Source organism: Lepidochelys kempii, chromosome 3, assembly GCF_965140285.1.
Source record: "Lepidochelys kempii isolate rLepKem1 chromosome 3, rLepKem1.hap1, whole genome shotgun sequence".
Classification (NCBI taxonomy): domain Eukaryota; kingdom Metazoa; phylum Chordata; order Testudines; family Cheloniidae; genus Lepidochelys; species Lepidochelys kempii.
The window spans coordinates 159538168-159550659 of NC_136382.1; the positions used below are offsets into that span (position 1 = coordinate 159538168).

At 42.5% G+C, this 12492-nt stretch overlaps 1 protein-coding gene across 2 annotated transcripts in view; it reads left to right on the forward strand.

Annotated features, from left to right (window-relative positions):
- Positions 1–12492, forward strand: part of LBR (lamin B receptor) — a 49008-nt gene that overhangs the window by 10470 nt on the left and 26046 nt on the right. The window contains exons 3-5 of one of the 2 annotated variants that reach the window (XM_073338741.1): positions 1664–1852; positions 3759–3842; positions 4394–4568. In XM_073338741.1, coding sequence (XP_073194842.1) covers positions 1664–1852; positions 3759–3842; positions 4394–4568 — 448 coding nt within the window. The remainder of the gene's footprint in view (positions 1–1663; positions 1853–3758; positions 3843–4393; positions 4569–12492) is intronic. The other variant, XM_073338743.1, reaches the window with a different exon arrangement.

Here is a 12492-nt window from a genome sequence, read left to right on the forward strand (position 1 = left end):
TCTTAAACTCCATCCAGAAACCAGTGTGGATCCTGAAACTTTGGTGTTATGTGTTCTTAGTGAGAAATACTGCTTTTTAAATGGGCTGCCACATTCTACAGCACTCTGTTTCTAGGTTGATTTAAAGTGAGTTGCCTTGTGCAAAACACATTGCAGTAATCTAATCTTGGGGTGATAAATGCAGAAGTAACAGAGTTCACATCTGAATGAAGTGGTTTCAGTCTCCTGGTCAGATATCGATGAGTCTTCCTTACCACAGCTGCTAATAAATCATTGAGCAGCAGCTGGGAATTCAACCATACTGTCATGATGCAAACTTTAACAAGTAGTAGGCATGCACCTTACATTAAAGGGAAGATAATTGTTGTCATATCTCATTTTATAGTTGCTTCTCTCAGATTATGTTAGTTTTATTTTAGACTGAGGTCAAGTCTACACTGTAAACTTATATGGGTATAACTACGTCACTGAGGAATGTGAAAAATCCACATCACTGAGCAGTGCATTTATATCAAGCAAACTTCTGGTGTAGACAGCACTATGTTGAGAGGAGGGCTTCTCCTGTCAATATGTTAATCCACCTCAATGAGAGGCGGTACTTCTGTCGGAGGGAAAAGCCCTCCTGTTAGTGTAGTAGCAGCATCTTTGCAGAAGTTCCACAGCTAGGTCTCATCTGTGCGCCTAATCTCTACAATCTCAGGGAGAAGCCATTCAACAGAACTGGTTGAATCGATGACGGTGAAATAGAGCTGGGTGGTATTAGCGTACTGAAAATACTGTATTCCAGTCTTCCTCAGGGACCTGCGTACACACTGAACAACAGGGGAAACAAGTTAGAGTTCTGCAGAACTCCATGAGAGAGTACAGATGGCAGAAAATTTCCAAAAACTATGCTCTGCAATATCATAGAATCATAGAATATCAGGGTTGGAAGGGACCTCAGGAGGTCATCGAGTCCAACCCCCTGCTCAAAGCAGGACCAATCCCCAATTTTTGCCCCCGATCCCTAAATGGCCCCCTCAAGGATTGAGCTCACAACCCTGGGTTTAGCAGGCCAATGCTCAAACCACTGAGCTATCCCTCCCCCCCTTCTGATATCTGGAACAAGATCTCAGAAGGCAGCCTGTTTATTCCTGCTGGGATTGTGAGAAGAGTCAGTGGTATCATAGGCAGCTGACATGAAGACCTTGATCTTCACTGCTGCTAGAGGGAGAATGTATTACAATGTTGTTAGTGAAATCTCTGTGCTATACCCAGGTGTGCACCCAAATTTGGCAAGGATTAATGAGACCTGAAGCAACCATATACTTAAGCCTGTCTTGCCTCAGTTGCTTTGATATTAACCAGAAATGGAAGAATAGGGATTAAATACTAATGAGATTCAGCCATTTTGGTCTTATGGAATGTTAGCTGAGTAGGGAAGCTTTGCATTACCCCTGTGTCTGTTCAATTACTAGAGCTGAAAATTGAGTCCCTTTGAGTCCTAAATTTACTACAAATATTTAAACACTTTTATAGGTATTAGATGTTTAAAGCGGTACAAATATATGTTGAGAAATAACAGCTAAAGTTACTATGTCTAATTGTATCTTTATAACTCAACTTGTTCTTTCATTTAGAAAAAACTTTACAAATCATATTTAATGTTTCCTATTTCTTTCAGTCTGTGTCATCATTTAAACCTCGAAAAAGCAATTCTTCCTCCAGTTCTCCTTCCAGACGCAGTGGTAGCAGATCCAGATCTCGTTCTCCTGGTCGATCAGCAAAAGGCAAACGTCGTTCTTCCTCCCAAAGCAGAGAATCTAGAGATGAGAAAAAGAAAACCGTTCGGGAAACTAACTTAACTCTTCTGGTATTGGATTCATTTCTGATTGAGATCTGTCCACTTGCACTGATATGTACTATGTTCTATAAATATGTATAGTCTAAAATGACATTTTTTTAGAGGAGTGAAAACTTTGAAGATTTGGATCTGTGGGTATGTGTCTAGATTTAAAGAAAAAAATTAATAGCACTGTAAATAGAGGTTGAAACAGATTTCCTTCCCAGTTGCTATTATAAGCATAGTATTGCTTATGGTCAGGGCCTGGCTGTAGAATTATGCTCAGGAAGCTCCACTTTCATTTTAACAAAATAAATTTCCTAGCTTACATGGTTATGAAACTTGAAAATGTGTAAAGAGGATGCAGTAATACCTCCTTGAGTTTGCACAGAACTTGAAGCGCTAGTTCTAAGAGGTTTGAACTATCCCACTTATCTTAATTGTTGCTAATATTGAAATCTAAAGATGAATATCTGTGCCACACTGAAAATGTGGAGACAACATAAAGTCAAATTTAGTATCAAAATGAGCAGGTGCAGCAGAATTGATTATATTTATTTTCACATTTAATTAATTAAAAACCTGTATATTAAAAATTTATCTGAAGCTGCTGCAGAAAGTTGGGATTTTGGTGCAGAATTTAGGACTAACTTGCTGTGGAGTATATGGGGCCTTGCCTATGCATGAGGATGCATAAATGTTTTCATTATAAAGGATCATTTTCTGATAGCTTTTAGCTGTCAAACTTTTGGCTTTCAAGCTGAAATTTTGCACATTTGTTCTAACTTGGAAGTGAATTTGTGTTGAAAATTTTGATTAAAAATGGACTAGCAGCTTTTGAGAATGAAGATTAGCAGAGGTGACACATGTCTGCTTTTATAAGAACTTTGTTTTGAAGTGCTTCAGTGAGAAGAGATGGGAACTTGAAATAAGGGTGGGACATAGTTTCTAGTTTAAAAATGTGCCTTTCACTAATCCATTAAAATTATTTTTCGTTTGGCTGAGTTATAACTCCTTAAAAACATACTGTGGCTTGTGCTCTGGATTTTGTTTTATAATGACCTAATTTTCTAGCTTTCAGATGACTTAAAGGCCCAGGGCATAGCTTGTTGACAACATGCCCACATGCTGTGTTTCTGACTTGTGGCCCGCAATTCTCCTTCTGTGCATGAGGGTCCTCATAATGCAGAACAGTGGAGTTTCAACTTGCTTAAAGCTTAGGGAGCAGACATTTTGAACACTGGCATGGTAGGAGTGACTAGCTCGTGAAGAATTCATAATTTTGTTCTGTCTCCTTAGCTACAGGCAGGTTTTTCTGAGCCTCCCTGCTGTGAAGCAGAAACTGAAACCAAAACCAAAATTTTATTTGATCAGTTAGATTTTTCAAAAGCTGTGTAGCCAGACTTCAGGTTTGTCTGAAGGACATATTTGGCTCCTATTTTTACTGTGGAAAGGTATAAGTTAAGTGGCATCTTTTTGACTTGGCAGGTCTGCTCCTTTTTTGTATATCTCTGCAGAACAAACAATTTTGGGAGAGTGAATTAGCTTGCGTAACAAAATGGTTAAATGGACACACTTTTTGTAATTGACGTTTCAGTTCACTGAGTTAAAAGTGATTTGGGAACTGTACCTACCCCTGAATTCCCCCAATTGATTTTTCTGATTTATTATTTTCCTACTTTTAAAGGAGTTCTCTCCCCTATTTCCTTTAAGACGCATCCAAACAGTGGAGATTGCCTCTACTTGTTTTTCAGAAAAAGGCTGTCAGGTGCTCAAAGTAAACAAATGGGGAGGGATAACAAAATACCTTCTCTATTTTTTTTAATTACAGTAGTCTACTGTTGTTACAAACACTACTGTTGGCAAATATTTTTTTAATTGTTCATTATGTACTTCAATGGTCGCATTTAAAAATTCACTTTCTTCTTCTAACTAGAAACTGAATGAGAACAACACTAGCAGGTACAATGGTGAACCTGATAGTACAGAAAGGAATGATACTTCCTACAAAATATTACAGGTGAGAGAGCTAAGAACTGTATGTCTTATGACCACAGTAAATCTGCAGCATTACTAGAAAATAGTGTTTGTTATTAGTATGGTGCTAAGCATTTTACAGATTGGTATGAAGATGAGATTCTGTCCTAATGAGATTATTTACTATCTAAATGGACAATATATAAATTAAGGGGAGGGCTTTGGAATGCAACACACAGCCAAGAAGAGATTGAATAGTGAAGTTTAGCACTCATTTCACTAATTCCATGGCTGCTTTTTAAAATAATTTCTTCTAGCAGGGGAAGGTGGTCATTTAGGTTAACACTCATCTGAAGGGAGGACTAGGGCTTGTAGAATTGGAAAGGGTGGAGACAGCAGATGTGCTTATTAAGCAGAATGTTTGCCTTTTGGCTGTCTTCTCTTCTACTGCTAATATAGTTGAATACCTTTTAACTGAGGAAAAATGCATTGTACTTCAGTGCTCAGATCTGAGTAATGTTCTCTTGATTACACCACTCTGTAAAATAAGACATGGTAATTGTTTGGTTTTTGTAACCTTTTGTTCTTTATCAGCAGAAAGTTGAATCAGAGCTAGAAATTGGGCATGTGCTTGACCAGTATACCTTACATCCAAGAAGACAGAAGAAAAAGGAAGAAATATTTTTGGAACAGAGAGTTTTTGAGACAGCAAAAACTACTGAAAAAGTATCAACACAAACAAAGGAGCTCGAGTTTGGTGGAAGAATTGGTATGTATGTTAACAATAGTGATAGTCACAGATTTATTTTTACTTGATATCACGTTGCCATTCTCAAAGATTCCCTTCTTTCTCCCCCAATTATGGTCATTCATCTGATGCTACTGTATCTTGTTTGCCTTTGGTGACCTTGATACCTCACACTTGGTTCTGTTGTGACCTTCTGTGAGGCAGATGAGCGATTATCATGATCTTTCTACTGCATGTTGGGATACTCCTTGAAGTTACTAGAGTAAGCATCTTTAAATTTCATAATTTGAAAAGCCAGTTGTCTCAAACTCAGATATTCTACCTTTTGGAGAACTACTGAAGGCAAATGTACTTTACTTCAATGGAATTAGTATGATCAGTTTATTTTTTTTAAAAGACAATTGCAAAATAACTGGGTTTAATGCTGTAAAAATAAGACAAGGAAAATTTTGGCTGAATAAGGGGTGGTGAAAGATTTCTGACCATTAGTTGATTGAAATCTGGAATAGTTTACAAAGGGAAATAGTGGAGTACCATTGCTTTGGGACGCTGGGTTTTCAGTCTTACATTCTTTGTTATTACAGAAGTAGCCCTTTGGAGTTACAATTAGAGAGGACAAAACTAGAAAAAAATCCATGAGGGAAGCATTCTTGCACTTAGTTCTGTGAATACAGACACCTCGAATGTGGCACACACATTTTCACACAGTGCCTGTGCTAACCACCACTGCCTGTTGCATGTGGTGACTTATTTATTAATTTATACTACTGTAGTTGGACACAACCCTCGAATAAATCCCTTTATATCTATAGCTATATGGTGAACTGCTTTTATTAGCAGGTATTGGTAGGTAAGCAAGTCTAAGGGGGAAAAAAAGAGTTCAGGAGAGTTGGCAGCTTTTTAAAGATATATCCCAGTGCATAGGAAAGATAGGAAGTACAGTAAAAGATAACCCTGGCTTAACCAGGGGGTCTTCAATTACCTGAAGCTCAGACTCCTCCAAAAAGTGGAAAAAAAGTCAAATCATGGAAGATGTGGGGGGGGAAAAAAACCACAAGCGTTAGGGACAAAATTAGAAAGGCCAAAGGCACAAAACAAGATTAAACTAGCTAGGGACATAAAGGATAACAATAAAACATTTTACAAATACATTAGAAGCAAGATGACCAAGGATAAGATAGGCCCATTACTCCATGAGGAGGGAAAGACAATAACAGAAAACAATGGACAAAAGTGTTAAACACCTTTTTTGTTCCAGTTTTCACCAAAAAGGTTAGCAGTGATCTGACAACTAACATAATGAACATCAGTGTAAATTGGGTAGGATCTGAGGCTAAAATAGGGAAAAACAAGTTAAGAATGAACTTTCACAGGAAAATAAGACAAACACCTATCTATGGGTAAACACCTATCTATGGGTGAACACTTTTCAAAAAGCGATCACTCTATATCAGTCCTAATCCTTAAAGGAAACCTATACAACAAGATGAGCCTGGGAGCTTAAATTTATTACCCTGCTAGACATGGAAAAACATGGACTCGACAGATTTATGGCTTATTAAAACAATCTGTAATCCACTAACCCCCTTTTTTGTCCTATGACTGCAAAGATGTTAACAGGCCACTCTGCCTTGAATGGTCCTTTATCAGCGTGTGCTACTTATGCCAAGCAAACTGTTCCACCTTGCACTTTGTTGTGATGCTGGGAGCGCCTTTCCCAGATCTGAAGAGGAGCTCTGTGTGGCTCAAAAGCTTCTCTCTCACCAACAGAAGTTGGTCAAATAAAAGATACTACCTCACCTACCTTGTCTCTCTAATAGACATCTAAGGCCATGTCTACACTACCACTTTTGTCAGTATAACTATGTCCCTCAGGGGTGTGAAAAAAACACAGCACTGTGCAACATAAGTTACATCAACAGAAGTGCCAATGTGGACAGTGCAAATGGCAGGAGAGCGTCTCCTGTTGACATAGCTACTATAGAGGCGGTTTTATTATGTTGATGGGCAAGCTGTCTTCTGTTGGCATAGAGCAGCTACATAAGCAGTTTTACAGTGGCGCAACTGCACCGGTACAGCTGTAAGCTTGCTACTGTAGACATGGCCTAACTTAGACAAGTGAGATGGCTTAAGTCAGCAGGGACTGATGAAATACATCCTAGAATATTTAAGGAACTGGCTGAAGAGATCTCTGAGCCATCAGCAGTTATCATTGAGAACCTGGGGAGAATGGGAGAGATCAGAGGGAAAATATAATACCTATGAATAAAAGGGGGAATATGAACAACCAAGGGAATTATAAACCAGTCATCTTAACTTTGGTACTTGGAGGGATAGTGGAGCAAATAATCAAGTTGTGAGCACCTAGAAGATAAGGTGATAAATAACAGCCAACTTGGATTTGTCAAGAACAAATCATGTCAAACAAACCTAATATCCTTTGATGGCAATGAGCCTTGTGGATGGGAGGAAGAAGTAGATTTGATATCTCAGCTTTAATAAGGCTTTTAATACTGTCTCACTTGCCCATCTCATAAGCAAACTAGGGAAATCTAGCCTAGACAAACGTACCATGAGGTGGGTGCACAACTGGTTGTAAAATCATACTAAGGGTATGTCTACACTACGAAATTAGGTCGAATTTATAGAAGTTGGATTTTTTGAAAGCGATTTTATTCAGTCAATTGTGTGTGTCCCCACTTAAGACCATTAAGTAGGCGGAGTGCGTTCACAGTACTGAGGCTAGTGTGGACTTCCGGAGTGTTGCACTGTGGGTAGCTATCCCACAGTTCCCGCTGTCTCCGCCGCCCATTGGAATTCTGGGTTGAGATCCCAATGCCTGATGGGGCAAAAAACATTGTCGCGAGTGGTTCTGGGTATATGTCTTCAGGCCCCCCGCTCCTCCCCAAAAGCAATGGCAGACAATCGTTTTGTGCCTTTTTTTCCTGGGTTACCCGTGCAGATGCCATACCATGGCAAACATGGAGCCCGCTCAGCTCACCGTCACTGTACATCTCCTGGGTGCTGGCAGACGTGGGACTGCATTGCTACACAGCAGCAGCTCATTGCCTTGTGGCAGCAAATAGTGCAGTATGACTGGTAGCTGTCCTTGTCGTCTCCTGGGTGCTCTTGGCCGGCCTCGGTCAGGTCGATTGGCGCGCCTGGGCAGACAAGGGGTGCTCCTGGCAGACCTCAGTAAAGTCTGTCGGGGTGCCTGCAAATAAATGGGGGTGATGCAGGTCATTCTCTTCTTTAAGTTTTGTCTAATGGAGATTCAGTCTTGCCTGGAATATTGGCAGAGGGATAGCTCTGTGGTTTGAGCATTGGCCTGCTAAATCCAGGGTTGTGAGTTCAATCCTTGAGGGGACCATTCTGTCTCAGGCTGCTCTCCCAGCCAGCAGCACCATCTGCTGCTAGCCTACCCCTTGCTCCCCCCTCTCTCACTCCATGAAAGCAACAGCCAACAATTATTTCACGCCTTTTTCCTTGCGGGCGCCATATTGCTGTCAGCATTGTCATCCTTCTGCCACTTCCGCTTCCACTCTGCTCTCCTGCTCACGCCATACTACGGCAAGCATGGAGCCCGCTCAGATCACCGCGGCAGTTGTGACCGCTCTAAACACCACGTACATTATCATGCAGTATATGCAGAACCAGAACCTGCAAAAGCTGGCGAGTAGGCGATGGCCGGAGGCCCTCCACCGCATTCTTGGGTGTCTGGGTGAGGAGGGCGGTTGGTTACACAGGGGCTGCAGCGGTGGTCTGTGCTCCTGCTGCCTTTCCTGCACCTCAACCATATGCCGGAGCATATCAGTTTGATCCTCCAGTAGCCTCAGCATTGCATCCTGCCTCCTCTCATCACGCTGACGTCACCTCTCCTCTCGCTCGTCCCTCCTGTCCCCTTGCTCATCCCTCCTCTCGCTCCCTCCTGTCCTTGTGTTCATTTTGTGCTTTCCTGGACTCTGACATTGTCTCCCTCAGTGCACTGTGCTGGGCTCTTTCAGTGTGGGAGGCCTGCATGAGCTCAGAGAACATTTCATTGCGAGTGCGGTTTTTTCTGTCTTCTAATCTTTGATAGCCTCTGGGACGGAGATGATACGTGGAGCGATGAAACATTTGCAGCTGTGGGAGGGGGAAAAAAGATTAGTCTTTAAAAAGAGACACTTTAGAGAACAATGGGTAAACTTTCACAGTGAAGCAAGCTGTTAACATTACAGAGAACGTGTGCTTTCTTTACAAGGTTGCATTTTGCCTCTTATATTGAGGGCCTGCCGGTATGGTGTGAGAGATCACACATGCAGGGCCGGCGGGCAGCAGAATTCGGCTTGCAGGCAGATGTGGTAAGCCACAGTCTTTTGGCTTCTTTAACCTTCCTAACACGTGGGAATGGTTTCAAACAGCAGCACTCTCAGTTCACATACCAAGCACCTGTTGGGTTGGCCCTTTAAAATGGGTTGGCCATTTAAAAGGAGGGGCTGCGGTTTTCAGGTTAACGTTGTCAAAGTCAGATTCAGGACTCACATAATTTGTCAGACCACTCTGTTTATTAGCAAAGCGCTTTGCTAATGCACCCAGATGTGAGCCCCTCTCTGAGGCTCAAGATAAATTGCCTTTGGCTTAACTGTATAAATAAGTTAACATAAGAGACAAAAGAAAGCAGAAACTGACAAATATACATACATATCTTATTTGCATACTAACGTTTACCAATCTCCTAGCTCAGTAGGAGCTCTAAGTTAATTAGTTTGAGGACCCATTGTCTCACACTCCTTAATGTTTCTCTTCCTGACAACTATATTTCAACAAACCCTTCAAGTAGCATTTCTTTAATGAATTATAATTTCAATATAATTCATTCTACTTTCACAATCCCTCCTTTGGTCAAGCTTCGCAATGACCAACAATGACTGGGTTCCACATATCAATTGTTCTTTATCTCTTTGTTCATCAGTGATATTTAAAATCATCAAATTAGCACTCTGGTTTGGGGCAGTTATCTGTGTAGCATGCCTGACACAATTTTGGATACAACAGGAAAGTAACTGAAAACATACAAAAATTATTAGGATTCCAAACAGGAGAGTTAGGGCTCCTTGAAACAACCAGTTTCCTATACCAGAAAAATTGAAAAGTTTACTTAGCCACTTCCATAAAGAACTTGGCTCTTCGTGGGGAAGATATGCGGTTTGTTCTAAGTGGCTAGCACAATCTATTACCTCATTGGTGTTGTCTGGTATATACACACAGCAGTCTTTTCCAGTGAGAGCACAAGTCCCTCCTTTTGCCGCCAGCACTATGTCCAATGGCTGACGGTTTTGGAGGGCCATCTGTCGGATTGCCCCTGTTTCTTTGGCCAGGGCTGTTAAACTTTCTCCAGTTTCATTTGCCATTATTTCAACTACTGCTTGTAATCTTAGGAGCCTTTTTGCATGGTGTATTACTCCCCCTAATGGTATTAAGGAACTGCCAATGTTCCCAGGTTAAGGGGCTTATGTTATTTACATATCATTGGGCATCTGTTAAGGCCCTTCTTTTTCGCCTGAAATTGCGGAGGCGTTCTCGAGGGAAGGTTTCTAGCACTCAGAATTGTGGGAAGAGTCAGGCATTATAACAGATTCCTGACCAATTAGTTGTTAGTGCGGTATAAGCTCTGGTCCCACACACCCAGTGATAGTCTATTAAGGCCGGGAAGGGTTGGTTGCACCCATTTGTCATATAGGTGTTTGCAAAGGAGGAGTAGTATCCCCCAAAGGATACAGGGTAATTCTCCTTACGAGGAGTGGTGTTATTTGCATGACATTGAAAGATTGTATTGTTTTCACTAAGGTTACTATATGGGGAAACTATATGGGGATTGATTTCTCTGTTTGATCCCAGGGTGAGAAAAAATTCATATCTCCATACCCGGCCCGCCACTTTTTAGTTTTGTTTGAATAATCCCATACACCATTGGCCACAATATGCTGTAGGCAACTACTTTTCCCCAGATCCAGCCCTGTCCCATTACACACCCAACACCAATGACCCTTTCCCTCCCACCACACTTATCCATTTAGATGCATTTATTCCCACCGCTTCCCAAGTGTCATTGCTGTTCCATATTTTCTTAAACGGACGAGGCCCTCCAGTGAGGTCGGGGGACTTGAGTGGGATAGCGAGGACAGGAACACCAGTTTGAGAGTGGGCTGGGATGTGGCTACAGACCCAGCAATTAGAAATATTAAGGGTCTGAGCTATCCACACCTGCTGCTGGATATAAGAATTGTCATCGTGGTCTCCCCAGACCGTAAGATACCAGCAGCCGAGGAACAGGCAGAGGCACATGTTGGAGGCAAGGCTCTTCTGGTTCTGACAACCTCAACTGAGGGAACCGCAGTCACGGTTTTACGCCCACCAGGCAGTAGGCGCTAGGCTCGCTACTGCTTTTTTTTTTTTTTCGATTCGTCATCTGCTTCTGGCAACCCTTATGAGAGCATAGATTGTAAACTATTGCAGACTGTTCCTCTGCGTCGTCTTCTGGAGTCAAAATTGACTCTGCGTTGTCCTGAGGTGGTGACTGGTTCTCTGGGGATGGTGCCTTCTTACACTGTGAAGCATGTATCCATGCTGCGATGCCAGATAGTTTAACAGCCATCTGTGTAGTAAGCAGTACCTGATGAGGACCCTTCCACCGGGGCTCCAAGGCGTGCTTTCGATGATGGCGCTGTACGTAGACCCAATCACCTGGCTCGAGGTTGTGGCAAGCATCGGAGGTGGGTTCCGTGGGCCAGGCGACTCGAACCTGTGAATGGAAGTGACTTACAGCTTGCATTAGTCCCTTGCAATACTGAAGGAGTGCACTGTGACTCAAGTTCAAATCTGGAAAGGGAGTAATGGTAGTCATAGCTCGCATTGGGCATCCCATAACAATTTCAAAGGGACTTAATTTATGCCTTTGAGATGGAGTGGATCTCATGACCATAAGGGCTAATGGTAAGGCTACTGGCCAGCTTAATCCTGTAGAGTCACAAATTTTAGCAAGCTTATTCTTAAGTACACCATTTCGTCTTTCAACTGTACCTGCACTCTGTGGGTGGTAGGGACAGTGCAACAGGTGTTTGATATGCAATATATGGTCAAGGTGTTGAACAAGTTGTCAGGTAAAATGTGTACCCCGATCACTGGACAGAGTAGCAGGAATTCCCTTGGCAGGCATAATATGATTTAACAAACATTTGGCAACAGACAGTGAGTCAGCCTTGCGACAAGGAAAGGCTTCAATCCAACCAGAGAGTAAACATACCATAACCAATATAAATTCATATTGTTGACACTTAGGCATTTGTGCAAGACCGGTGCTTGAGGCAGGCCTCGGAACCCCTGGGCCACTTTTACAGGTTTACCAATATTATGGCTTTGGCAAATGGTACAGGCTGCACAGTGGCGGGCTGCAAAAGAGCTAAAATGGGGGGGCGCGTACCATCCTGTCTTTGTTACAGCAGAGACCATCCCCTCCTTTCCAACATGCAAAACACCGTGTAGCAGGGCGGCCAGAGATGGGTAGAGTGAAAAGGGGGCTACAAAGGCGCCAGTAGGTGAGCGCCAAAAGGAAGCGGGATGTAGAGAGCAACCTTGGGCAACCCAGGATTCTTTCTCGGTTTCTGGGGCAGAATCTTGGAGCACGGTGAGGTCAGTGAGGGACCAGGAGGGTAAGAGGAGAGCGGAGAACAAGGGAATCAGACACTTCGAGGAGGCGCACTGCAGCAGCCACAGCACGCAGGCAGGGGGGTAAACCTTGGGCAACAGGGTCTAAAGTGGCAGAGAAATAAGCCACTGGGCGGTTCTTTTCTCCGTGCATCTGAGTGAGAACTCCAAGTGCACACCCAGATTGTTCGTGGCAGAAAAGGGTAAAAGGCTTAGAATAGGCAGCCCTAAGGCAGGGGCAGAAGCCAAACCCTGTTTGAGG